The sequence below is a fragment of the Ursus arctos genome, unplaced genomic scaffold (genome assembly GCF_023065955.2).
Source record: "Ursus arctos isolate Adak ecotype North America unplaced genomic scaffold, UrsArc2.0 scaffold_12, whole genome shotgun sequence".
Lineage (NCBI taxonomy): Eukaryota > Metazoa > Chordata > Mammalia > Carnivora > Ursidae > Ursus > Ursus arctos.
Genome location: NW_026622786.1, coordinates 16,304,844 through 16,332,553, shown reverse-complemented (window position 1 = coordinate 16,332,553; position 27,710 = coordinate 16,304,844). Strand labels below are relative to the sequence as shown.

The 27,710-nt window shown below is 45.0% G+C and overlaps 1 protein-coding gene across 4 annotated transcripts in view; it reads left to right on the top strand.

The window, feature by feature from the left end:
• The window catches only part of ELAPOR1 (endosome-lysosome associated apoptosis and autophagy regulator 1), a 66,928-nt gene that overhangs the window by 4,564 nt on the left and 34,654 nt on the right, over nucleotides 1-27,710 (top strand). For all 4 annotated transcript variants that reach the window (XM_026484645.4, XM_057310407.1, XM_057310406.1 and 1 more), the window contains exon 2: nucleotides 26,805-26,925. In XM_026484645.4, the coding sequence (XP_026340430.2) occupies nucleotides 26,805-26,925 (121 nt within the window). The remainder of the gene's footprint in view (nucleotides 1-26,804; nucleotides 26,926-27,710) is intronic.

The following is a 27,710-nucleotide window of genomic DNA, read 5'->3' as shown; positions in this document are numbered from 1 at the left end:
AGCTTCTGGCTTTTGGTTTCCGCTCGGCCATGATCTCAGGGTTGTGGGACTGAGCCCCTGCATCCGGATCCACACTCAGCAGGGAGTCTGCTTGAGATCCTCTGCCTCATCCTCTGCCCCTCCCCCTGCTGTCTCTCTCTCTCTAAAATAAATAAATACATCTTCAAAAAAATTTTAAAAAGTGACTCTTGGGGTGCGTGGCTGCTCAGTCGGACAGGTGTCTGATTCTTAATCTTGGGGTTGTGGGTTGGAGTCCTATGTTGGGTGTAAAGCTTACATAAAGAAAAACTTAAAAACCTTAAGAAAAAAGGATTTGGAGTGACTCCTTTGGTTGGGAATCATCAAGGTTGGATGTTTAAAACATCCTACCATATTTGGTGGAGAGGGGAAATTGAAATCTCTATTTGTTTTTTTTTTTAAGATTTCATTTATTTATTTGACAGAGAAAGACAGCCAGCGAGAGAGGGAACACAAGCAGGGGGAGTGGGAGACGAAGAAGCAGGCTCATAGCGGAGGAGCCTGATGCGGGGCTGGATCCCAGAACGCTGGGATCACACCCTGAGCCGAAGGCAGACGCTTAACGACTGCACCACCCAGGCGCCCCATGAAATCTCTATTTGTTATGAAATACTCTCTCTCTCTCTTTTTTTTTTTGTGTGTGAGATTATTTATTTATTTGAGAAAGAGAGAGAGCACAAGCAGGGGGAGGGGCAGAGGGAGAGGGAAAGGTGACTGTGCACTGAGCAGGGAGCCCGACGCTGGGCTCCATCCCAGGACCCTGAGAACATGACCTGAGCCAAAGGCAGATGCTTAACCAACTGAGACACCTAGGCGCCCCTCACTAAGTACTCTTAGTATTGCAAGATGTACTGGTTTTGGTTGATATCAGAGGGTTTTGGTTGGTATCAGAGGGTTTTGGTTGGTATCAGAGGGGGCTAAGGAGTAATAGATTTTTGAGATCTGAAGACATCTGGGAAGTCATTTTGTCTATTGTCCTGTCTCAAGGTAGGAGTATACTAAAACTGAAACAGACTGGTCATTATCTACCCTACTTTATTTTATTTTTTAAAAGATTGTATTTATTTATTTATTTATTTGAGAGAGAGAGACAGAGAAAGTGTGTCAGCAGGGGAGGGGCAGAAGGAAAAGGAGAGAGTCTTAAGCAGACTCCGCGCTGAGTACGGAGGCTGATCCAGGGCTCAATCTCACGACTCGGATCACGACCTGAGCCGAAATCAAGAGTCAGTCATCAACTGACTGAGCTACTCAAGCGCCCCAATCTGCCTGACTTTAAAGGAAAAACTTTAGGGGCACCTGGGTGGCTCAGTCAGTTGGGCATCTGACTTTGGCTCAGGTCATGATCTTGGGGTGGTGGGGATCGAGCCCCATGTCAGGCTCTGTGCTCAGTGGGGAGCCTGCTTCTCCGTCTCCTTCTGCCCCTCCCCCTGCTTGTGCGCTCGCTCTCTCTCTCAAATAAATAAATAAATAAAAATCTTAGAAAAAAAAACTTTAAAAATTGTAAAAGTGACACATTTCATTTCCAGAAAACTTGGGAAAAAATAGATAAATAAGAAGAAGAGAGTAAAAATCACCTACACTCCTAGCATTCAAACTATCAATTTTATGTATGTATTTGTGAGAGGAAGGCAGAGTAGTGCTACAGAGTGTGAGGTCTGGACAAGCTGGGTGGGGTGGGTTCAATTTCCAGCCCCTTCACTCAGTAATGGCATGACCTTGGGGAAGTTATTTAATCTCCCCACGCCTCGACTTCTTCATCATTGCGATGGGAATATTAATAAAGTCTGTTTAATTCATCACTATATTATGACACCTACGTGAGTTAATACATGTAAGGTGCTTAGAATAGTTCCTGGTGCATAGTAAGTACTTAATAAACGTTAGCAGTTCCAGATTTTTAGTGGAACTATAACTAACACGGTCTTATGGTAGTAAAGAATTAATAAGAATTTAACAAGGGTAAAAGTGTTGGAAAGGATAAAAGAGTAGATGTGAAAGATATTCTGAGGACAAAGCTGGAAAAAATTTGGTAAAGAGAAGAAAGAGAGCGTAGCAGTTAAGAGTCTGGAGCTGTGCTGTCTGGATGCGGTAGCCACCAGCCCCATGTGGCTACCAAGCAATGAAAATGCAGCTAGTACAGCTGAGGAAATGGATTTTTAATTTTATTTACTTTTAACTAAAAGTTAAAGTTAAAATGCATGCTCAGTCATTGAAAAATTGTTAGCTGTGTTTGGAACTACGTGGATATGTGCATCTACTTTATTTTTTTTTTTTTAAGAATTATTTATTTTGGAGAGAGGGTGAAAGTGGGGGGAGGGGCAGAGGGAGAGAGGCAGATACCCCGTAGAGAGCGGAGCCCGCCCGCCCGCCCGCCCGCCCCGGGGCTTACTCTCACCACCCTGAGATCAGGGGCCTGAGCCAAAATCCAGAGTTTAAGGGACTCAACTGACTGAGCCACCCAGGGGTCCCCATCTACTTTCTTAACCAGAAATTTTATGAAATCTAAATAGAGACCAAGTATTTTTGATGAAAATTTAGCATCTGAATTGAGTCATCCGGTAAAGTGTAACACACATACCAGATTTGGAAGACTTAGTACAGAAAAACGAATGCAAAATATCTTAGTAATACTGCATGCTGACGGCATGTTGAAATGTGTTGTTAAAATTAATTTCACCTGAAAACTTTAATTTCACCTGTGTCTCTATACTTTTTCAAATGTGCCTACTGATAATTTAAAAATCTTGTATGTGGCTCGCGTTATGTTTCCATGGGCCGGTGTTCGTTTGGTGGTGATGGCTGCACAAGTTTGTCGCCTGTGGTTTAATCCTAGCAACCATTTCAACTGTATTATTTTGGGGAAGATACTCACCTGTCTTTTCCTCAATTTTTTCATTTGGAAAATGGGGATAATTTAGTTTATGTCTTTTATGGATTGGTGAGAGGATTAAGCAAAATAATGCTTACAGTGCTTTGCAAAGTGCATAGCGTACAGTCAGTGCTTAATAAATGTTGTGCTTGTGACTATTTTATGATCTGTTTTTTGAAAACTTCGGAATGGGACTGAGCTCCAGATTGCCTTATTCCCTTTTGGCCTATTGAATACTATTTTTAAACAGCTTTATTATTTTTGTAACAATGGTACATTCTTATTCTAATATATCAGGAAGTGTAGAATGCGAACAAGGATGCAAAACTTACCTCAAATTTCATAACTGGCTAAAGTCACTATGAACACTTTGTTGCTCATTTCCAGACTTCTTTCTATACTTACAGACTTTCAATACTTCTACACTTAAATGTATAGCTATAAATATATAATTCTCCATCAATGGGATCATGTCGTAGATCCTATGTCATAACCTCTTAATTCATGCAATAATTTGCAAGAGACATCTCTGTTAATAAATATCGGTCTAACTTCATCATTTTTAAGGCTCCATAGAGTTCTATAGCATGTATATAATATAATCTTTGAGCCAACCAATACTGAAACGAATGCTTTTGCATATATATTTAGTTGTTATCCCATTAACTCCTTAAGCATGTCCTCACCTTTTCTCATATCTCTGGCAATACTGTCAGTCCTTTCAAACTGGACAAATCAGTAGACAACGCGCACACACACGCACACGCGCACACACACACGCACACACACACACCTTTGTTTTTGCTTGGTCCATAGCTGAAGGACCCCTCCTGTTTCAAGAAAGTCCCCACCTAGAGCTCCCGAGCGACCTCAGAGTGTTTCTGGAAGCTATTACTACAACTGAGAGACAGAATCTTGCTCCTTCTATAGCAAACAATACAAACAGATCCCTCTCCGTAAATCTTGTTCTAAGTTGCTTCTCAGCTGCTTCTCCTTCCACCAGCCGGGAGTGAAAACTCTGCTCTTGGCCACACTGCGTCCAGCTCCCCTCTCTTCTCTTTCACGTTTCCCCACGTACTTGGCCCTGGGGAGGAACTGGGCTTGGAAAGCAGACTTGATACTCCCAAGTAACCAATGCAATCGGACTTACAAATTTGGTTAAATGGTATGAAAGCAAAGCAAAGGACGTGACAAGGAGACCTGGTCGCAGATCGTAGATCTATAGATCGGTAAGGTGGGAGCCGGCCTCTCTGAGGAGTGGGTTTAAGCGGCGAGCTGGATGAAGGCTGTGGAGAAGTTTGGCCGGTGAAGAGGAGTGGACAAGCTTGCGGGCAGGAGAGAGTCTGTGCTTAGGAGACAGAGAGAGGGCCAGTGTTGCCGGACAACATAATTTTGAGAAATGTATATCCCCGTTTTGAAGTTTTAGAACTATTAAAGGAAGATGTGAGCTCTTAAGCAAAAGTCCCAGGGGGCATGGGTTTGTTTTAAAATTGTTGTTTATTTTTACATCATAAGGTAATGCATGCTCGTGATAATAGCTCACATTTATTGAGTGCCCCAAATGACCTACGGGCAGGAACCCATTTGGTCCTGATAAGAGCTCTGTGAGGTAGGTACTGTTAATACCCCACCTCCATTCCACGCCAGCCCTCTCCTCTTGCCTGCTCCACTCTCTTCCAAGGCACTCCCTGCCCTCTGGCCTGTATTTTACATACAGACATATGTGTGCATACACACACGTTAGTTTTAATTGTCCATATTTTCTGACTAGAACGTAAACTCTGCTGGGGCTGGTGTTCTTGTACGTTTTAATCATGTCTACATTCCCAGTGCCTGCCACAGAGAGATTAGCCTGCCAGAGGGTTACTTGGCTGGGAAGAGAGCAGGAATTCAGGCAGCTGGGCTCTTCACCACCGTGCTATTTTCTGCATGTCGGTCCCAATTGTGCAAAGGGTAGAAGCTGAGAAGTAAAAGTTCCTCCCCCCCTTCCCTGCAAGTCCCCAAAGGCTAACCTCTGTCAGCTTCCGTTTTGATATATTCTTGACATGGTTTGCGCCTATAAAGCACATCTGTCTATTCTTTTCACTTTCTATACAAATCAGATCAGAATATTTGTCCTGTTCTGTATTTCACTATAGATCTACATTATTTTTAACAACCACATTGTGATTCATGCTACGCGTGTGCCGTGATCTACTAGGGACAGACATTTGATGACTAGGTCAGTTCCAGCTGTTTATATGGCGGCAGGGCCGCAGTGAGCATCCTCTGTGTAGTGAGGCATACTTGTTTGAGTCTATCCGTCAGATAAATTCCTGAAAGTAGACGTAGTGGTTGTTAAAAGAGTCCAAGTGTTGAGCATGTCGATAGATGCGTGTCAGGTTGGGGGCAGGGATTTTTAAAGACAGCATTAGCGTTCTCCATCTGCAGTCAGATGGAGGAGGGAGGCCTGGTCTGTGAGGGCTGCCGCCAATTTATTCTCCCCCGGGAATCACCGAGACCCAGAGGGCTGGGCTGGAGAGCCTGCCGGCTTTATCAAGCTGCCAGCTTTTCCCAGTCAGGGCAGATGGGCCTGCTGGCTAATTTTGCCAGATTTTCAGAAAATAATTCGGTCCAACTCAGAGCTCTTCCTCAGTCTGTATCATTCCTCTAGTAAAGTGATAAAAATTGCGCCGTTTGTCACATTTCTTCTTCAGCTCTCCTTCTATGTCATACCAGATAAAGCACGGAAAAGATAATTATAGTTAGTGCTTGACAGCTGCCGAAAGAAAATATACTTTTCATACTTCTTAGCTCTGCGCTTTTCAAAAATCTTTTTAAGTCTGAGAACCCTAATGTGAGGTTATCACCCATTCTTCTCCTTCGATTTGACACATGTTATTAAAGGCATTTAAAAAAAGACCCACAGAACTCTGCAGGGTGAAGAAAATAAATAAGCTGACTTTCACAGGCCTAGGATGTGATTTTCTGAATCGGCATAGTCCTGATGATACAAAATAAAATGCAAAAGCTACTACTAATAATTGGACTTTAATGTCATAAGCCCACATGCTGCTTGAGTACCCGTCCCCTTACCCCGTGCACAACAGTCAAGGAAAGCTATTCCTGAATTAGAAAGGAAGCTGAAATTGGCTCATTTTCTGCTCAAAATTGATTACTTGGCCCTCCGACCTCAACTATATGAAAATAAAAGAGTGGCTAGTAAGCCACCAAGAGAAAAGATCAAGGAAGCATCAATTCTATCTGCTCATCTGACGTGGTTCAGATTCTCATAAGGATGGTGCTGGCTCAGGACAGCACTTCAGAAAAGTCAGGTGCTCCAAGCCCTGTGCTAAACACAGACCAGATGCTCCGTAAATTTTGAGTTAATGGGTCAACTTATTTTCCTTGTAAAACATTTTTTAAAAAAAGATGAGTGCTAGAGCTTCCGTTTGCAAATACTGAGCTGTATAAATCATCCGTATAAGAAAGGAAGGGGCTTTGACCAAATGCAGAGTAAGAAACAGGGTAGCAGGAAGTCAGAAGGAAATAAAGAACTATGGGGGGGAAAGCCATATTTTTAAAAGAATACATAGAGTTTCTGGTCCTGGATTATCCAAAAGACTACTCCTGATTTTTATAGGCACCAGCTCGTTTTTCTCGGATGAGGATAGATTCAGGTGACGTCTCAGGAGAATGTGTGATCGTGGCCAGTGTGCTTTATTGTCTTTAATGTAATTAGCCTGTTAGATGACGAGCAACCAAAGGGAGTGGACGTGAGTGAGTGGGGGCAGAGAGAGGCGATGCTTCTGGGAATATGCAACATATTGTCAGGGGCTTCTCTGAAAGACGAGACATCCTCTTGATTTTTAGATAACTTAAAAATCTCAGGTTTTTGTTTTTGACTATGATTGATATCACCCCGTCGCAATTAAAATCTCTATTTTATACTTGCAGAAACTGAGGACCAAGGAGATCAACAGGTTGGTTCCCTCTGGGGAGTGTCGTTTAGATATAAAATTGTGACCTCACCAAAAGCTGGTGTTAGGGTAGATCTCAGTGGCCATCCAGACAAAGGCATCCTCACCAGCTCCCTAAGATAGCAAAGTGAGTGCTTTACCCTCCAGTGGGTTTTATTGCTTAGCAATTACAAATGTTTTTTAAAAAATACTTTTTACCCCAGATAATGAGAGGTTCACTATTTATGGAGCTTTTTACCATTGGGGTAAAAAGTATTCTTTTTTAAACTTTGTAACTGTGAAGCAACATAACTGGTCTCCTGATGGCCCCATTGTTTCTGACACTCATTTCCTCCACCCTAGGCCCTTTCTGTTTTTTCCCCTCTTGGGAATAGTGACAGATACTGTTCATATTGGTACCTGGTCCCAGAGAACAGGGATCATCAGAGTACTCACAGTTTGAAAACATTAATGGCAGATTTCCTCTAGAGATCATGGGCCATTGTCAAGTTTTCTCTACCCAATACTTATTTTTTTCTCTTATATTTTTAATCCTCCGAGATTTGAAATAATTCACATGCCAAGTTTTTATTGAACATCATGGACTGAAAAAGCCACGGGAGAATTGTAGGACGTGAAACCGATAGTGATGGCACATACAGCCTTTCAAGGAACAAGCAGTTGCCAACAGAAACCAGCAGATCGTAGGATGAGGCCAGAGGGGGAGGAGCAGTGGGCAGAGCACAGCCTCTGGAGACCCGCTTCACGTCCTTGGTGAAGCTTCACTGGCTGTCACACTCATTTATCAAAGGAGCTAATCATACTTAATTTGAAGGGTTTTTGTGAAAGTAGAAATGAGAAAGAAGATAGGCACAGTATGACTCATGTTTGTTTGCTAGAGCTGGGTCTCTTAAAACAATGAAATGTATTTTCTCTCAGTTCTGGAGGCAAGAAGTTCAAGTTCAAGGTGTCGTGGTGCCGTGCGCTCTCTGATGGCTCTAGGCAGGAATCTTCCTCTCTCTTCCCAGCTTCTGGTGGTTGCCAGCAGTGCTTGGCAGCCCTTGATTTGTAGCTGCCTCACTTCAGTCCCTGCTCCGTTGTCACATGGCCTTCTCCTGGCGTGTCTCTGTGTTGTCACATGGCCTTCTTATAAGGACATCGGTTACTGAGTTTAGGGCCCATCCCTACTCCAGCGTGACCTTATCTTAACTACTTACATCTGCAAAGACCCGATTTCCAAATAAGGTTATACCTTCTGAGGTTCTGGGTGGACATGAATTTTGGAGGGACACAATTCAGCCACTACACCAGCGCACAGTAAGTACTCAGTAAGTCGACGTGATTATGGTTATCAAGAACCAAAGTGCAAACGAACAGAGAAAAGTTATTTCAGTACGGGCTGAGGGCTTAAGAGAGCTTCGCAAAAGATGTGAGAAAGTCAAGCAGGGCTTTAGTGGAGTGCTAACATTTATTTATTTAGTTTTAAAGATGTATTTATTTATTTTAGAAAGCGAGAGTGCCCACATGGGGGGGGGAGCAGAGGGAGAGGGAGAGAGAGAATCTCAAGCAGACTCCCCACTCAGTGGGGAGCCCCACCCCACTACCCTGAGATCGTGACGAGCCAAAATCAAGAGTAGGATGCTTAACCGACTGAGCCACCCAGGCACCCCTAGAGAAATGACAACATTTAGATAAGAACTGAAGGTGTAGGAGGGTCTATCAGGCAGGGGAAGAGAGTATGAATATTTTAACACCAGGGTTATTAACCTCGTAAAATCAGCTATTAATGAGACAGAAATCTCCTCTGGTCCAACAGGAATTAAAAACAATAATCTGTTTCTGAATGGATAAGCACATACGCTATCGATTGTTATCTATTTTCTACTGCTTTATAAGAAATTACCCTAAAACGGAGTGGTTTAAAAAACCCCAAACATTCATGATCTCAGTTTCTGTGGGTCAGGAGTTTGGGCCTGGCTGAGCTGGCTGATTCCGGCTCAGAGTCCCTCCTGAAGGTACAGTCAAGAGGTCAGCCGGGCTTGCAGTCCTCAGAAGCTCATTTGGAACTTGGGGATCTGCTTCCAAGATGATCCGCTCATGTGGCTGTTAGCAGGGACGAGTTCCTCGCACCTGGGTCTCTCTGTGGCACTGCCTGAGTACCCTCATGACACGGCAGCCGGCTTCCTCCAGAGCAGACCGTCAGAGACAGAGCAAGGAGGAAGCCATAGTCCCTTTGCCGACCTAATCTCAAAAGTCACACAATTGCTTTCGCCATATGCTTTCTGTTTGTTAGAAGCGAGTCGCTGAGTCCAGCCCACGGAGGATTAAGCTCTCTCTTCCTCTTGGAGGAACATCCAAGATTTTGTGGGCATATTTTAAAACCACTACATCACAGCATATCATGAAATCATCCATTCCTTCAGCTGCTGGACTAGTTTCAGAAATTCGATGTTCCTACCTCTCCATGTTGTTACTATTGTTATTATTAATACAACAATCATTTTAGGTTCTCACGGTGTGCCAGACACTGTGCTTGCAGCTGGGGATTTGGAATGGATTGGCCCAGTGCTTGCCTTGAAAAAGTTTACAGTCCAGTGGGAAAGGGAATGTGTCATAAATATGATGCACTTATATGAGAGATAAAAGTGAATATAAACAGAAGGCTTTGGGTTTGCGCTCTAAGAGGGAAACTGCAGCAATCAGAGAAGGCTTTAGGGGTAGGTGGCATCTGAGGGCCTAGGGTGGCATCCTAGGCTTAGCCACCTCCCAGGGTAGAGTAGATGCTGGACAGGACACTGGGGAGGGACATTCTAGACCAGGAGATGAGAATGTACAGAGCTACGTATGGGGCAATTTTAGGTAGTCCAGGGTGGTTTTCATGGAAGGGGAAAGAGAGGGAATGGGCAGGTGGATTGAGGCAAGTCTTGGAGGCCCTTATAGAATCGATAGTGTTAGGGAGAAAGATTGAACTTGATTATGAATACGCAGGAGAAGTTTTTTCTGGAGAGTAGTGAATGCTTAGATACGTGTTTTGGAGAATAGAAAAAAAGTTGGACCAGAGAAACCAGTGTATCTGTATTTATGAACTCATTCATTCACTCATTCATTCACCCATTCATTCATTCAACAAACTTTATTGCAGACCCATTACGTGCCGGGCATTGTTTATAATCTAGTGGGATATATACATACCTATGTGAAACCATCACAGAGATAAAATTACAGCTCTGACAAGTGCTACAAAAGGAAGGTACACATATTAGGGGATTTGACTTAAGCAGGAAGTTCAGGGAACTCTTAGGGTAGCCGTAACCCACTTGGGATCTGAAGGATGTCCAGAAATAATAAGTCATGGGGGTAGGAATCAGCACAGGCAAAGGCCCTGAAGTGAGTACAAAGGACTGAAAGACGGCCAGTGTATTGTGAGGAGCAGAAAAGGAGGAAAGGAGAACATGATGAGAAATGAGGTAGGAGAGGAAGGGAATCAAACCATGAATAGTATTATTTAATTATTTATTTAATTAATAGTGCCTCTATCTATAAAGACTTTAGTCTTCAGGAAATATTCCATCAAAATAGTAAAATCCAAATATAAGATGAAGATTATGGCAGGAAAAAATACACTTTAGAATGACAAATATAGAAAGAATAACTAAGTGAATATATGAATACTATATAAGTGAATGGACTGGAAACTTGACCCTGAGCTCCCTGGTGGCCAAGGTAAAAAATGAAAACATTATAGGACATGAAGTGGTCAGAACCCATTAAGAAAACACACGAGAAGCTTATTTAGCAGGCAGATGCAACAGAACAATGTACTGATGGGCAAGCTGTGGCATGAGAATGGGAACATCAGAGGAAGACCATTGCAGAGAGATTCACTGATTAGCTAATTTAATTACTGAAACTCTATAGTATCTGAGGATATTATCTCCCAGTATCTATGGAGACTGTTATGAGGCCAGTGATTATTACTTGTCATATATATATATATATATATATATACTTGTCATATATATATATATATATATATATATATATATATATATATATATATATGGAATGGAATGGAATATAGCTTCTCTTAAAGCCAGGGTAATTTCCTTTGGTCTCCAATTGAAATAGCAAGGGATATGGTGTTTAATTACTGTCTGTTAAACATTATGGAGGTTGGTACTGCTCGGAGTGGGAGGAAAAAAGGAAGATGGCTTGTTGATCAGTGAGTATAAAAATAAAGAAGTAGGAGATGTGTCCTGATTTCTCCTGCAACTGCTAAAAAGCAGAAGGATCATCTGAGGACTTCCTGAAAATTAGGGAGAATGGCATCCTGCTCTAATTTCTTCCACCAAATTTCACTCTTGGACCCAAGCCACTTCTGCTTTGGCAAAGCAAGAGGTGCTGATGTGAACCGAGTTCTCAGCGATGGTGCCCCAGGCTGGTCGTGGGGGAAACTTTCAAGCTTGCTGTATGCAGTGGCTGCTGTCAAGTGCCTGGCCGTGGGTGGGGGGATGTGGGAGGGGGCAGAGGAACCCTGATACCAATTTTAGTACTGCATAAAGAAGGCTTTCATTTTCTACCTTGTAGCAGAAGCCATCCGAAAAACTGAACTCAGGCAAAGGGCTTGAAGTTGAGCATTCTACTTTGGACCCTGTTCTTTCTTCCTGCTCCCCTTCGCCCCCCCAGCCCTACCTCTTTTTCTTGCAATGGACAATATTACAGTTTCCCAAAGGAAAACTTTGTAGGCGGGTCACGGCCCCCTTCCCTCCTCTTGCTTTAGCTTCAGGTGTTTGCAGATTTTCTGCTACAAAGCCTCAGAGCCTCCTCCAGGCAGAGCCCGGCGGTGGAACTCTGGTTTGGGCCTCACACAGGTCGTCTCCATGTCCCAGGGCTCTGGGCCTCTCCCCCAGGGCTGGCATCATCTGGCTGCCACCCTTGACTGACACCGAGACCCTCAGAAAGAAAAGTGACTTCCTTTAAGAATCAGGTCATCCTTGCAAAGGGTTACTGAGCCCTGGCCTGCTGTCCCATGAACAGGTGGCATCTATGATGGCCTCCTGGGTTTCTGGATAAGAAGCAGGTATCTGTTCAGTTGGCTGCTGCGTCCGCTGCTCTGGTCTGGTCTTCATGAGTGTGTAGATGCAGTTCTGCAGAGCTAGTCGGTTCCACCTTTATCCTTACTTGGAAGCCCTCTGACAACTTTCAAAGCATCTTGCCCACCTCATCCCGGAGAGGACCATCGGTTCTCCTTTCCAGGTGGAAAGTCCTTGGAGGTGTGTTATCAGAGCTTCCCCGGGGATGTCCCATCATTTCCAGCAGAGGAAAGAAACAGGAAGAAAGGGTTCGGATTTAAGTAATTACCTCTGGGCGCTGTCTCTCCTCCCTCCTTTTTAAAAGTACTGGGGTAATGTAATTTTTCAGCGTAAAAAATAGTGGTTGGAATTGGAAGGCAAGGTTTCTGGAAATCCAGCAACTGCACAGGCGACTCAAAGAAAAAAAAAAAAAAAAAAGGTCAATCTCTCAGTCCGCTCCCACACTTGACTTGTCCCAGCCAGCTTCCTGGTTTAGTGCAGGGTCTCCCAACTGCGGCTGGTACCAGTGGCATGGGAAGGGCTTCCTACAACCCAGATGGATGGCCCCACCCTAGAGGTTCTGAGTTAGCAGGTCAGTGAAGAGCCCTAAGAATTTGCCTCTTCTAACGTTAGAAAATTTCTAACGCAAACTTATTGGGCTTTGAGAACCAATGGTTTAAACGTAATGGAAAGGATATAAACTTTGAAGACAGGTGGGTTTGGCCTTGAGTCCCAAACCTGCCACTTACTTACCAGCCACGTGACTTTGGGGCATGTGCCTGAGCATCTCTGAGCTAATTTCTTCGTTCTTAGAATGGGGTAAATAATATCTACCCCGCAGTTCACTGATCCAACACGTATTTGTTGTATGAGTGTTGCCGTACCATGTTCTAAGTTGGGCGGCGGGGACATGACATGGAAAGACAAAACTTGCAAAGGTCAAGGACCCTGAGAGATGCCTAATAAATTTCCTTCATAGAAGGTAACATGATTCTGCTTTCAGTTTTTTGGTTTTTTTGGAGAAGGGTACGGGGGGTGTCCAAAAAGTCATTCTCAAACTTTACAGCATGGGACCTAGAGCTATGATTCTTTCTTTGTCTAGATAGAAAATTTGAGGTATGGTGTGAGAGAGTGGTCAAGTTTCATTCTTTCCCATGTAGCTGTCCAATTTTCCCAGCACCATTTATTGAAGAGACTGTCTTTTTTCCACTGGATGTTTTTTCCTGCTTTGTCAAAAATTAGTTGCCCAAAGAGCCGAGGGTCCATTTCTGGGTTCTCTGTTCTGTTCCATTGGTCTTTGTGTCTGTTTTTGAGCCAGTACCATGCTGTCTTTGTGATCACAGCTTTGTAGTACAGCTCGAAATCCAGCGTTGTGATGCCCCCAGCTTTGTTTTTCCTTTTCAACAATTCCTTGGCGATTCGGGGCCTTTTCTGGTTCCATACAAATTTAAGGGCTATTTGTTCCAGTTCTTTGAAAAATGTCATTGGTATTTTGATCGGGATAGCATTGAAAGTCGGGATAGCTTTGAAAGATACAGACGTAGTGAAGAGAAGGGCCATATGCACCCCAATGTTCATAGCAGCAATGTCCACAATAGCTAAATCGTGGAAGGAGCCGAGATGCCCTTCAACAGATGACTGGATTAAGAAGTTGTGGTCCATATATACAATGGAATATTATTCAGCTATCAAAAAGAACGATTTTTCAACATTTGCTGCAACATGGACGGTACTGGAGGAGATAATGCTAAGTGAAATAAGTCAAGCAGAGAAAGACAATTATCATATGGTTTCTCTCATCTATGGAACATAAGAACTAGGAAGATCGGTAGGAGAAGAAAGGGATAAAGAAAGGGGGGTAATCAGAAGGGGGAATGAAGCATGAGAGACTATGGACTCAGAAACAAACTGTGGGCTTCAGAGGGGAGGGGGATAGGGGAATGGGATAGGCTGGTGATGGGTGGTGGCGAGGGCACATATTGCATGGTGCACTGGGTGTTATACGCAACTAATGAATCATCGAACTTTTAAAAAAAAGAAAGAAAATTTGAGGTAAAGTGGTGCCTGGGTGGCTTAGTCGGTTAAGCATCCGATTCCCGATTTTGGCTCATGTCACAGTCTCAGGGTCCTGAGAATAAGCCCTGCATCAGGCTCTGTGCTAAGCATGGAGCCTGCTGAAGATTCTCTTTCTCCCTCTCCTTTTGCCCCTTTCCCTGCTTGCATTCTCTCTCTCTTTCAAAAAAAAGTTAAAAAAAAAAAAAGAAAATCTGAGGTATGGGCACCGTTACCAGTTTAATGTGTCCTCCAAAAATTCATACGTACCTTAGAGTGCCCACTGTCTCCTCCAGCACTTCAGAATATGACCTTATTTGGAAATAGGATCTCTGCAGATTGCAGTCAAGTTAAGATGAGGTCTCAGGGTGGGCCCTATTCCTACATGACTGGTGTCCTTACAGAAAGAGGAGATTCGGACACAGACACACACACAGGGAAAATGCCACGTGAGGATTGGGGTTATGCTGCCGCAGAGCAAGGAAATCCCAGGATTGTTGGCCCTCACCAGAAGCTAGGAGGGTAGCATGGAACAGAGTCTCCCCTTCTTGTCCCATAAAATGAAAATTATGCTGGTGCCCATATATGCCGGGACCTCCTTGATCATATCTGTATCTCCTTACCCTATCTGCTGTCAATATTTTTAACTGAATTACTCTGAGGTAAAGCGGGGAAAACATCTCAAAGTATTACGGCAAGGGCGTAGGGCCGGAACAGAGAGAGAGAGGGTAGAAGTAAGCAGGGGCTGGAGGGTCAAGTGGACCTTGCAGGGGGTCTAGTGTTTACTCTGAGGGCAACGGTGGGGCAGGGCTACATTCCGTTCTGCAGTCCAGGTGGGTCCCTCTGGCTGTGGCCTGGAGAGTGGCTTGGAGGAAAGGACAGAGCAAAGCCTGGGAGACCAGTGAGGAGGCTCCCTGAGGCAAAAAGTAATCGTGTTTTGATGTCCTTGGTAGCAGCGTGGATGGAGAGAGGTGGACTGACTCGAGAGATCTTGTGAAGGTAGAAAACACCCCTCCTGGCTTGAGCAGGGGCTGAATGTAGCAGTGTCAATATCAGAGGAAAAAGACAATGCCAAGACTGGTATTTTATTTTTTCAAGTGTTTGGAATGTATTAAATATTTTAAAGAAATAAGTAAAACTAAATACTTAAGCATTTCAAATGCACTTTCTATAACACATCAAGTAAAATGTACATTTATAAAAATAGAAGCATCATTATCATTCTAATATAAATTGTTAGCAGATAAAATTAATGAAAAACAAGTATTATTCCAGAAACCCTGAAGACCAGTGCTGCCACCACAGGTGGAAGATGGCATCATTCAGTTAGGTATGGAACACCAGTGGTGGAGAGGAGTTGAGAACAACTTTTTTTTTTTTTTAAGATTTTATTTATTAATTTGACAGAGAGAGACAGCCAGCGAGAGAGGGAACACAGCAGGGGGAGTGGGAGAGGAAGAAGCAGGCTCACAGCGGAGGAGCCTGATGTGGGTCTCGATCCCAGAACACCGGGATCACGCCCTGAGCCGAAGGCAGACGCTTAACGACTACGCCACCCAGGCGCCCCGAGAACAACTTTTAAATGTTGGATCTGATGTGCCTGAGGAATACCCTCGCAGGCAGTTAAAGATAAGGACCAGGAGCTCCGGGCTAAGGGCTGAGCTCAAGGTATCAACTTGGAATCACCGGTCCATGAAGACAGTTGAAACTTGGGAAACGGCTTTGTGGAAGAGATTTGAACTGAGCTTTAGGAAAGGCTAATTTAGTTGAACTAGAAAACACAAACATAGAAGGATGGACTTACAGGCAGAGGAAAAGAGCAAAGCAAAGAACGCTACGGCGTTAGGGCTGCACGGATACTGTTAGCGGTGTGCTGGTCAATGTTTAACAACTTGCTCTTCAGAGGCGAAGGGAAACCCAGGTTTATCATGTTTGGTGATTTCCAGGGTATAAATGGTCCCATTAGAGTCGGTGTCAAGCTATCAGTGTCACTGAGCACGGGGTTGGGAACCGATGAGCACAACCAGCCGAGGGGGGCTCCTGCGTGAGCAAGTGAACGTAGCCCGCAGCCAGACGCAGTCCTAATGGAGAGGAAGGCTTCTGTCCGGCAGTAGCGCTGGATACGTTTAAGAGATAAAGCGGAATGCTAGTGGGGCTGTGAAGACAGATAAGAAGCAAGTGTTGACGAGGGTGTGGAGTAATTGAAATCTTCATGCTGCCGGGAATAGAAAATGGTGCAGCCCCTGTGGGAGGCGGTCGGGCAGTTCTTTGAGAAGTCAAACATAGAGTTACTATAGGACCGAGCAATTCGACTCCTAAGTCTCTTGCCAAGAGAACTAAAAACAGACGTTCACGCAAAAAGCTTGTACATGAATGTTCATAGCAGCATTATTCACAATAGCCAAAAAGTGGAAACATCCCAAATGTCCAAGAGATGAATGGGTAAATAAAATGTGGTATATCCATACAATGGAACGTTGTTGGGCCATATAAAGGAATTAAGTACTAGTACATGCTACCGCATGGCTGAACCTGAAAATACTACGCGGATACAAAAAACGACCTATTGGGGCGCCTGGTTGGCTCTGTCGGTAGGGCATGAGGCTCTTGATCTCGGGGTCATGACTTCAAGGCCCACACCGGATGTAGAGATTGCTTAGATAAAACCAAAAAAAAAAACACAAAAAACCCCAAACCCCAAAACTGCAGAGGGCCACCTATCGTATCATTCCGTTTATGTGAAATGTCAGGAATGGTAAATCTGCACACACGCAAAGTAGACAGGTGGGTGCCGGGGGCTGGGGGAGGGGAAGATGGAGAGTGACTGCTGAGGACTCTTAACCCCCAGTTTGAGAGACAGTATTATTCTGGTGTTGCAGCCGTTCAGGTATGTTCACTCCGCTGACGTTAGAGAAGCCCTGTCTGTGGACCTGGCCCTCCAGGCTGGAAGTCTGTCCTCCAGGTTCAAATTCTCCATCATAAACAGCTAACACATCTGAACACTAAGCTGTCCTTGGAGAGTTTTACATAGGCCAGTACCTATTGCCCTGTTTCTTTCATGCGTGATTAAAAGCTCAGGTGAAAAAATTTAACGGAACATTTTGATCTCATTAAAAAACCAAGAAAAGCACATCTTTGAAATATAATCTCGTAAAGCCCTGCCTTGTCGACAGATGTGTGTACCAAACTCTCACCTATCAGAAAGGGATTGAAATTTATAAAGGGACATTTTGTTTCCTGGCGACAAAGCCATTTCAATCCTAGGGATATTTACAAGCAGTATGGAAAAGCTCTCTTCGCCTGACAGGCTGGCTGCAGGTAGCAAGTGTCTAAATGTCAGCGACCAGCCTTACTCTTGGAGAGATTAGCTTGTGGGTGGGGGGAGTTGCTGGGGGAGAAAAAGTGGAAAAAGGACAGATGTTATTTCATACGTATGAACAGACTAGGATCAGAGGGTGAGTCTGGGCAGGCGGTAAACAGCAAGGGGAACCAAGGGGCGGGGGGTCTAACTGCTGCTGTCCTCATTGCTGTTAGACCACAAATATCTCCCTCTTCGTGGCCCCATTGCCAGAAAGAGGAGGAAAGAGTCTGGGTGCCCCCTCCATGAGGTCTCTCCAGACAGGGTCATAGCACTAGCTGGCTTTGTTTTCTTTTTTCTTTTGTCAGCCAGTTTACAAAGAGCTTTCCTGAACATAATCTAACTGTCCCAAGAATTTGATGTTACTCAGTTTGGGTGGGTGGGATCTATTTAATCATCTTATAAACAAACAAACAAATAAATAAAATAAAATGTGGGGCGCCCAGGTGGCTCAGTCAGCTGAGTGACTGACTGTTGATCTCAGTTCAGGTCTTGATCTCAGGGTTGTGGATTTGGGCCCAGAGTGGAGCCTACTTAAAATAATAATAATAATGATAATTAGTTAATTTAAAAAATCATCTTAGTAGGGTGTTGTCTTCCCTGTTTTATGGGCACAGAGAGATTTAACAACTGGTCCCCGGTTGTGCAGTTTGGGGTGGCAGGACAAGGTGAGAGTCTGGATCTTTGGGCTCTAATCAAGAGCGCCTTGCACAGCTCCAGAACCTCTCTAGAATCTACCCTTTCCCCACCATGCAGTCATTCAGCAAATACTTAAAACTGAAAGCTACTATGTGTCAGACACGGTTCTGGGCACTTGGCCTCCATCAGTGAACAAAAACCAAGCTGCCTCCTTCTTATGGAGTTTGCATCTGATCTGGATTGAGGGCAGGGGCAGAAATGGACAATAAACGTAATGACTAAGTTATAAAGTGTGTTGGAAGGTGGTTAATTATGGAAAAAAGCAGGCGCTCGGGATTTGAGGATCAGTGGGGTGGAGGGGACTGGATTGCAGTTGTAAATAGGGAGGCCTCAGCAGCAGGGACAGTATCAGGGGCGTTGGTGGCGGCTAAGAGGGAAGACGCACGTCAAGTGAGCAGCCCAGAGCCCGCCGCAGGGGGTGCTCATAGGTGCTCAGTTATGGTGGCTGTCATCACCACACCAATTCTGTCTCCCTGTTACCCTGTCAGTGTCTCCCAGGAGCCCCCAGGCCAAGGCTGTGCCCAAAATGGACAGGCAGCTCAGGTTCCAGACAGGTTGGACAGCAGGGTCAGCGTCCCGCCTGGCTCAGGGCATGGTGGCACAAACTGCCCCAGCCTCAGGTAGAGACCCAGTATCTAGTTTTGTCCAATGCGTCCATGGCCACACCAGCAGGGCAGGTCCTGCCGGGGTGACCGAGCACCGTCCCTGCTGTTTTTGACCAAAATGCAAGCTGATAACCCAGAGTAGAATAAAAATGCTGAAAGAAGGAGCAGCATAAGGCCAGGGCTCCCCCATCCTCCTTCAGACTGGGAACCCCGGGGCTTCCAGCACCGTGTTGCTAGGCAACAGCACACAGATTGAGGACAGGCAGCAGGGGCCAGCCTGCCCAGGGTCTGTTTGCTTTGGCTGCTGCTGGGTCTGGTGCCTGTTCTGGGGGAGAGGCTGTGTCATTGCAAGGAGAGGAAACACCTGACTAGGAGCGTGATTAAAGGAAGGCCACAAAGACATCCTTGACTCTGAGTCTGCCTCTGTGCCTGCAATTCCACCTTGAGCCATTTGCTCCTTCAGGCAGAGTCTGGGGTGTTGAACTTTTCTGGGGTGTGAAACTTTTGGTTAAAACAAAATCTTCACGGAGAAGAATAAATATGTAAAAGAGATTTTAGGAAGAAAAAAACCCACCATTGCTTCGTTGAAGTGGGGGAATCCTCACTCTCCTCCAAAGGGGCTTTCTAAACCCCTAGACTCTGGACCACAATTTGAAAATCCTTGACTTAAAGCATTTCAGCCGCATGTTAAAAAGTGAACAGCCTTTGTTCGGCAAAATAGTAAGCTATTTTAAAATTACTAATTTTTGACAGATTTTCATGGTTTTCTGTTGGGGGAGGGGTGGCGGATCACAGACTCCTTTAAGTATCTGATGAAATCTATACACTTTCTGCCCAGGAAAATGCACCTACCTGCAATTCTGCATCTCGTTGTATTGGGGAAGTGGTCCCTGGGCCGTAGATTAAGGATCTCTGTCTTGTGGGCCATTTGTTTACCTGATTTGCTTCCAAATGGGACAAATACTTAAGTCTTGAGGCATAGAAGAGTGAGTTTTGAAGGAGGGAGGGGAAAAAGATCTAGACGAAAATCAGAATCAGAATCCTGGGGATGGAGCCCAGGAATCTGTGTTTTTAACATGATCTCCAGGCAGTCATGATGATCAGACAGATGTGGGGACCAGAGGTCTGGAGGTGGTATGTCTAGGTCCTAGGGCCCAGGACACACTGCTCCTGAGTTAGCAGTCCTCTTGAGGGTGAGGAGGAGGGAGGGAGAAAGGGAGAAGTCCTGCTGCCCTCCCCAGGCTGATAGGCTAGAAAACAATAGGAAAGATCCTGTGTTCACAATGGGAAACTGAGGTCACGGTGCCCCGGAGCCTCAGCCAGACCATTCACCCAATACGGGAATGAGGGCACTCCAAAGCAAAAAGAACAAAGAACACGAGTTCATCCCGCTAGGGGTGGGCCTAAGAGAAAGTCTCATTTGGGACACTGATGTTCAAATTCTGGTATTTCTCTGTGGTTTTCCATATTCTGTATGCTGCCCCTCCCAGCAAAGGTCAGTGCCTCCTTGATAGTCAGGATTGTTTAATGGGATCTGCTGCATCTGAGTCAGGTGCTTTCCAAGCAAAGAAGCATTTGCCACTGAGTCAACAAATACCTGTTGATCCCGCTGTATCAAGCTTAGGGCGCCTGCCTGGCCTACCCCCCCTCCCCACCCGAGATTCTCTCCAGAAGATCTGCTTTTCAGGGGTGGTGAGAGAAGGGGCTGAGGCTGCAGTTGGGGGAAGAGCAGGAGGCGGCCTCCCCCAGACCCCAAGGCCTGTAGTCAAAATCCGGGTTTACTTAAGAACCTGTTTCTTGACGCAAGCCCTGTCCCAGCCAAGACAAACCCAAGTCGTGTTTACCTCCTGCTTCCTTGGGGGGTTGTGGTTGTGCAACAGTGACTTGGTGAGACTCAGATTTAGGATGTGAGACCCCCTGTGTGGCTCTGTCTATCCTGCCTGTGGCAGGGGTGGTATCCCCTTCTCCCCCCCCACCATCGTTGCTGGCTGTGATCCTTCGCCCACCCCATCAGTGTTTTACTCGAGTGGAGCCATTCATCCAAATCGAACAGTGAAGATTTGTGCATTCCAATGTATATAAATTTTACCGAAAAATAAAAAAAATAGCCACAACTTCCAGAGGGAGGAGTAGGTGGAAGTGAAAGGGGAGTGGGCACAGGTAGATGAACATGGATGGCAGAAATTAAGTGTCGAAACTGGGAGATGGGGGTCATTATATTCTGTTTTTAAAAAGTAAATATTTGACATTTACGACAATAAAAAGTTAAAAACAAAAAACAAAAAGAGGACTTAGAGATGTCTGTTTTTGCTTAGAAATCTCCCTCCCTGATCAAGAACCTTAAAGAAAACTCATACTCTTTACCCTAGTAAACTCCACTTCTGGGACTGTATCCAAATCAAATAATGAGAGATACACAGAAGGCTTCATAGTAGTGCTATTTAAAATAAGGAAAAAGTCGGACAAAACTCCGTGTTAAAGGAACTGTGGTACAGCCATTAAAGACAAGGGAAAGTGCTTGTGACCAAAATTGTAAAAAAAAAAAAAAAGAAAGAAAGAAAGAAAGAAAGAAAGTCAGAGTACAAAACTCCAAACTGTACGATCTTCATTTTGTTGTTAGAAATGCACGCGCACGTATAGAAAAGAACTCTGGAAAGAAGTGCAATCGTACGTTTAAAGTCGTGATCTCTGCTTGCTGGGCTTGCGGTCGATTTTTACTGTCACTTTAATTGTAGCCTGTATTTTCACCTTTTCTGCATTGAACACGGATTACTTTGGTAATTATTTTAAACACTGAGCAGTGCCATTTTGAAGGGAGCAGGGGGCAAAGGTGGAAGAGAGAGCAAATTACTGTGCGGGTTCCGGCCATAAAAGGATTAGGTATCAGAAGTGGAAGGAATCCTAAAAATGGCCTAAATTCAACCTTCTCAGTTTACAAATGCGAAGACTGAGGCCCAGAAGAGTCAATCTCTCAGACTGCTTGCTTTATCTTTTTTTTAAGATTTTTTAAAAAATGTATTTGTCAGGGAGAGAGAGAGAGAGAGCACAAGCAGGGGGAGCGGTCTGCAGAGGGAGAATCAGGCTCCCCACTGAGCAAGGAGCCCGATGTGGGACTCCGTCCCAGGGTCCTGAGATCATGACCTGAGCCAAAGGCAGACAGTTAACCAACTGAGCCACCCAGGCGCCCCTTGGACTGCTTGCTTTAAGACCGCATTGAGCCCTCACTTCCTTCCCGGGACCTCTGCAGCTCTGGCCCCTGGGCTCACCATGTTAATCCCTGCAGGTCCCTTTTGGGGAGCAGCCTTTGGACTTTCCAGCCAGTCTGGGCCACCCGTTGCCAGCATCTGTGGCCAGCTGGACTGGGGAAATGCCCTGGCAGGAAGAAGGTCGGAGGAACAATGGGCCTCCCAGCCACCCAATCACCCAGTGCCTCTCCCTCTGACACTCCTGGCCAACCGTCTCTGTCTACTCGGCTCTGCTCTCGCAGAGGTTAGTTCGAAGTAGTGAGGTTAACGTTTTTGGTGTCTGGCCTTGTCGTGGCTTTCAAACCACCGTGACTTGTAAAAGAAACAGTGGGTTTCCATGGTTAGTGTCAAGTTGGAGTCAGAGACGTGTTATAGACTTTGCCAGAGTCTTTAGACATGGTCTTAGTCCATTTGGGCAGCTATCACAGAATACTATAGACTGGGTAGCTTAAAAGGCAAACATTTCTTACCCATGGTTCTGGAGGCTAGGAAGTCCAAGATCAAGGTGTTGGCAGATCCAGTGTCCGGGGAGAGCACTCTGCCTTTGCAGATAACCTTCTTCTCACTGTATCCTCTCTTATACGAGACTCTGTTCCTCTTCTTATAAGGACACTAATCCCTTCATGGGGCCTCCAGCCTCATGTCCTAATTACCTCCCAAAGGCCTCACTCCAAATACTGTCATATCAGGGCTTCACCATATGAATTTGGGGGGGACACAAATATGCAGTCCATAACAGGTATCAAAACCTTCTCTGGAGTAAGTGGGGGCAAGCAAGAACGTGCGATGATAATTAGTAATAGAGAATGGCAGAAGACCAGAAATTAGTGTTTATGATCTGTCTCCTCCCTGCCAGCACACTCCCCACCACGTACGCATAGACACTCCTTGAGAGCGGTGACTGTCTCAGACACCACTGCTTCACCAGAACTTCGCACAGAAGAGGCCCTCAGGATCTACTTGTTGAACGAGGAACAAGTGAATGCCATTTTTCTAGAATATGGAAGACCCGACATGTTCCAAGTTAACAGTATTTCCAGAGTTTAAACATTTTAATTCCAAAAGAGCAGAATGTTTGAAAAACAATATTTTTGGCACTTAATATTTATTTGCACAACTACAACACCATGCTTTCAAACAGCTGTTGGTAGCAAGCACATAAGCACCAAGGGACCGCCATGGGTGGGCATTTCTAGTGAGCTTGTCATGACGTCCCCTCTGTCTGTGGTCTTCCGCCCCTTCCTCCACTCCTCCCTCTTGGTGTCTTTCTAATTTGGCCAATATATATACTTTTCTTTTGGGGATATTTCTTAAATTTAGACTATCAGATCATAGACTTCTACTCTCTCGTGTACTTAATAGGATAAGTCAGAGATTGGGCAGGTTCCTGCAGCATAATCTTTTTTTAATTTTTAAAAATTGTAGTGAAATACACATAGCATAAAATTATCTTTACCATATTTGGGGACATCTGGGCGACTCAGTTGGTTAAGCATCTGACTCTTGGTTTCGGCTCAGGTCATGATCTCAGGGTCGTGGGATGGAGTCCTGTGTGGGGCTCTGCACTGAACATGGAGTCTGCTTGAGATTCTCCCTCCCTCTCCCTCCCACTCTCTCTCTCAAATAAATAAATAAAAATCTTTAAAATAAAATTATCTTGACCATTTTTAAGTGTACAGGTCAGGCATTAAGTCCACTCACATGTGCAGCCATCACTACCATCCATTGACAGAGCTCTTTTTTCATCTTGCGAAACCAAAATTCTACTCAGGGGCCCAGCCCCCAGCAACCACTATTCTACTTCTTCTCTCTATGAATTTGACCAGTGTGGGTACTCATCCAAGTGGAATCATACGGTGTTTGTCCTTTTGTGATCGGCTTAATTCACTTGGCATAATTTTCATTTACCAACAGATAGCTCAGTATTCGACCAAGGAAATTCCAGCTTTGGGATTTTTTTCTTCTTCATTCTCATGTTCCCGAGGAATATGCCATATGGCTGGATGACGTAGGAGAGGGCAGATAAACTAAGGTGCCCACTCCTCATTTCCATACCCCACCCTTCTTTTCTTGAAGCCACTGCCTACTGTGCCCCATTTAAAATTGTGATTTGGGGCAAGGGGTGGCACCTGACTGGCTCAGTTGGTTAAGCACCCACCTCTTGGTTTCGGTTCAAGTCATGATCTCGGGGTTGTGGGATCAAGCCCTGGGTCTGGTTCCGTGCTCGGCGGGGAGTGTGCTGGAGATTGTCTCTCTCCTTCTGCCCCTCCCCCCCAATAAATAAACATAAATCTTAAAAAAAATAAAAATAAAATTGTGATTTGGATATGTGTCCTATCACTGTGCATGGAGGAGCCAGGAATTGTGTGTGGACATACATACCAAATACATTTGTGTGTCTCCTTTGTCAATCTGTGTGTTATGCAGACCGTACGCTTTCAAAGACAGATCACTGGGTAAACTCGATATGTTCACAGAACGCTGACTATAGTCGAGGAGCGCTGCCAGTTAATGTCTCTGATTTAACTGTCTGTCTAAGCTCACGTCTTGAATGGCAAAATCTCGAAGTGTAGTGCAGATTTGAAACAGCTGCAGCAGACCCAGCCACCTTGGATGGTGGAAATATCCCCAAGTGACACGAAGCAAATTAGCACATTTTGAAAGGGGAATTTTCTAAGGCTTGGAATCAACCATTTTCCCAGCAAACCTCCCACCCAAGTGGGACTCAGGAGACACCAAATGAAAGGCAGCGAAAAGAAATGGACTTGGCCCCAGTGTCTCCAAAAAAGCTAAATGCAGTCCGAGTGAACGGAAATGATCTGCCCTAACAGATTAGGTATTTTAACACCAATTCTCAGGCCTCAGAAGCGAGTCTGGCTGCTGGCAGACAACCAACACTGTCTTATTTAATTTTTAGATTTGGCTGTTAAATTTGGCCCAGTGGGAGCTTGTGTTTGATTGGACGTATGAAGGTGGCGGATTTTGGGTGGGCCTGGGTTCTAGCTCAGTGACTTACCTGCTGTGTGAGCGTGGACAGGCCATTTCACCTCGTTGAGAATGTTTTCTCATCGGTACTACAAGGGAAACGCTCCTGCTTTGCTTGCCTTATGGGGAATTTAAAGATCAAACGAGACCGTGTTCGGGAACTGTAAAATCACTATGCAGATGACCAGCGTAATTATGCTCGCAGGCAGAACATCGAATCCTTTCTGCCTGGTTCACTCAATTCTGCATTTAATTTACACACTGTGGATTTTAACCCTCATTCTTGCAGGAAAACCCTTTGGGGAGTATCGTTTTTAGGCCTGGAATTGCTATATGTGGGGTTGCCCTATTCATCTCAGCATCCTCGGAGATAAAGAAAAGACTGGAATTATGGGGGGAAAGAGACCCAGAGAGACAGTAGTCCCAGCGCCCAAAGGATTGCCATTCTACTGTTCTTTCTTTCCTAGGTGACACTGACATCTAAGTCCAAAGCCAAAGATTCTCATCAAAAGTTAGGCTCCCAGCCGCCCCAATTTTCCCCTTCTCTGCATCTTCTCCCTGGGGATGAAAATGCTGAGTTTGTGTGTTGCTATCTTGAGCCCTACTGGACACAACACGTGGTAACTCTAATGGCTGGGCATAAAATATACAACTGGTAAATATTTATAATAGAGAGAAATAAAATTGTTCTCTTACCCTCTTAAGTTTCTGAAACTACAGCTCGAGAGATGACACGTTCACCCTCTTTCCACAAATCTGAGATGCCATTGCTTCTAAGACCCACCATTTTTTACGTACGGCAAAGAGAGGAAAAGCTTTATCAGTTAAAATATGACACAGCGCTTTCTCATTGCGTCAGTTGTGATTTCACAGATGTTAAAATGTGAAAGAACTGTGCATCTTAGAACAGATGGGATCCAGTGTGTTTACCTCTTCCAAAAGGTAAAGTTTTCTCCTCTTGGTTCTGATGCATTCTTAGATTAGCAAACTTCAAAACGGTCTCATTTTTGGTCTCCGCTCCTTGCATTTACACGTGGTATGCAATCATGCTTTTAGGTGGGTTGAAGGGGGACGTTAAATCTATTTTTCTTATGGATACTATAGTGCCAAGTACTTCAGCACTTGAATATAGATTTAAGTAAAGGCAGCTTATAAAATGCTTGTCAAAGCCAAAGTTACATTGATCCTGTGGTCTGTCGCTTATTGTAAGATTTAAAAGAGGAAGAAATGTTTAAGGGTATGGGATGCCTTTACTGTGGTCTTTTTTCCTCCCACATAGTGCTTTCTGTTATTTTCGTTGTTACTATTATTCTATGTAATGCTCGATTTGGCTGTTTAGTTATTTAGGTTATTCTTAGCTCAGGAAAGCGACCGAACTGTGAGTTTCCCAGGGCGCAGAGAGATTAGGCATGAACAGGTTCAGGTGATGAGAGCTGCCTGGGTGAAAATAATGACGTTTTCTTAAAACGCAAGGTGGGCATTTAGAGTCTTTCTGGGCAGAAGGGAGTATGAAGAACAAGGAAATAACAGCTTCAGTGACAATCGTTTGCACGTTTTTCACAGACCAGACCTTGCTCATAATTCCACCGTGGGGGACAAGAAAAACTGCACCTGTTTCTAGCCGTTCTGTAGTTACCTTCTCACCTTCCTCTGGCCTATCAGGTCCTTCCTTATACACAACAGCCAAGAGAGTCACCACACAGAAAGGAATTCTAAGGACTAGACCATGGCGGGGTGGAGAGGAAGGATCCAAGTCATTGCAGCTCCTGTAGGCTTCCTAAGAAGCATTTGGGCTACCATGATCCTTGCTCCCTGCCGGGGAGAGGGAGGGCATGGGGGGGGGGTGGCATGTTACTGCGTTGGCGAGTGTCGGTAGCCATCATGCTGGGCGGGCGTGGGTGGACAGCTGTTCATGTCTGATCACAGCTAACGCACATCTTGCCCACTGTTGTCTCCCCTGCAGTCTGAGTACCACTACGAGTACACCGCGTGTGACAGCACGGGATCCAGGTGGAGGGTCGCCGTGCCGCACACCCCGGGCCTGTGCACCAGCCTCCCCGACCCTGTCAAGGGCACTGAGTGCTGTAAGCAGTCCTGCTTCTCGCCCTTGACCTCTGCCCCAAGCCTCCTGCCATCTGAGCTAGGCCCTCCCCCATGGTGCCTCTGACTTAAGGAATCAGATCTTTCAGTTAGCCCTCCACCCCTTTGAGAGCTGGCGCAGGAATGTTATTTCATGGCTGCAAACTGGGTATCTAACTTTGCTTTTATTTTCCTTTTTCTTTTAATTGAAATCCCATCAGGGGATAAAGGAGGAGCAACTCCAGCTGTGTGCCACTCAGATCTTTTTTTTTTTCGGTTTGCTTTCATTTGCCTTTGTGCCTGTGCAGATCTCTCCAATCTACACTCACCAGCCACAATCAGTCATTAGCAAAGACTGTGATTTGCTTTTGTTCTTGAAAAGGAAACCAGAGAATATGAATTTCTGCAGAGACAGATCTTTGAAATGCACGGGGCATCGCTTCAGGGAACGAGCTCCCCAGCCGTGGAGCTGCCCGTGCAATCGGGAAGGCGGTGGCTTGTCTGCCGTTCTGTCCCTACCTCTCTGACTCCGTAGTCCCAACTTTTCCACAGCTGGCGGCTATTTCCCCTCCACTGTTCTTTCTAGAAGTGCAAAGGGATAACAATAGGGACTAGAGTCAAGAAATACTGGAAGATTTGGAAAGGAGATTGGAGACGTTTAAATTCTAAAAAAAACTTGCCTAGTGCCCAGTTCAGTCGGCGAGCAAATAAATGCCTGTTAAATTAATGAGCGGATATTGCTAAGATCTGAGCAGGACCGAGGTGTGACTAATGCTAACAAATGAGCCAT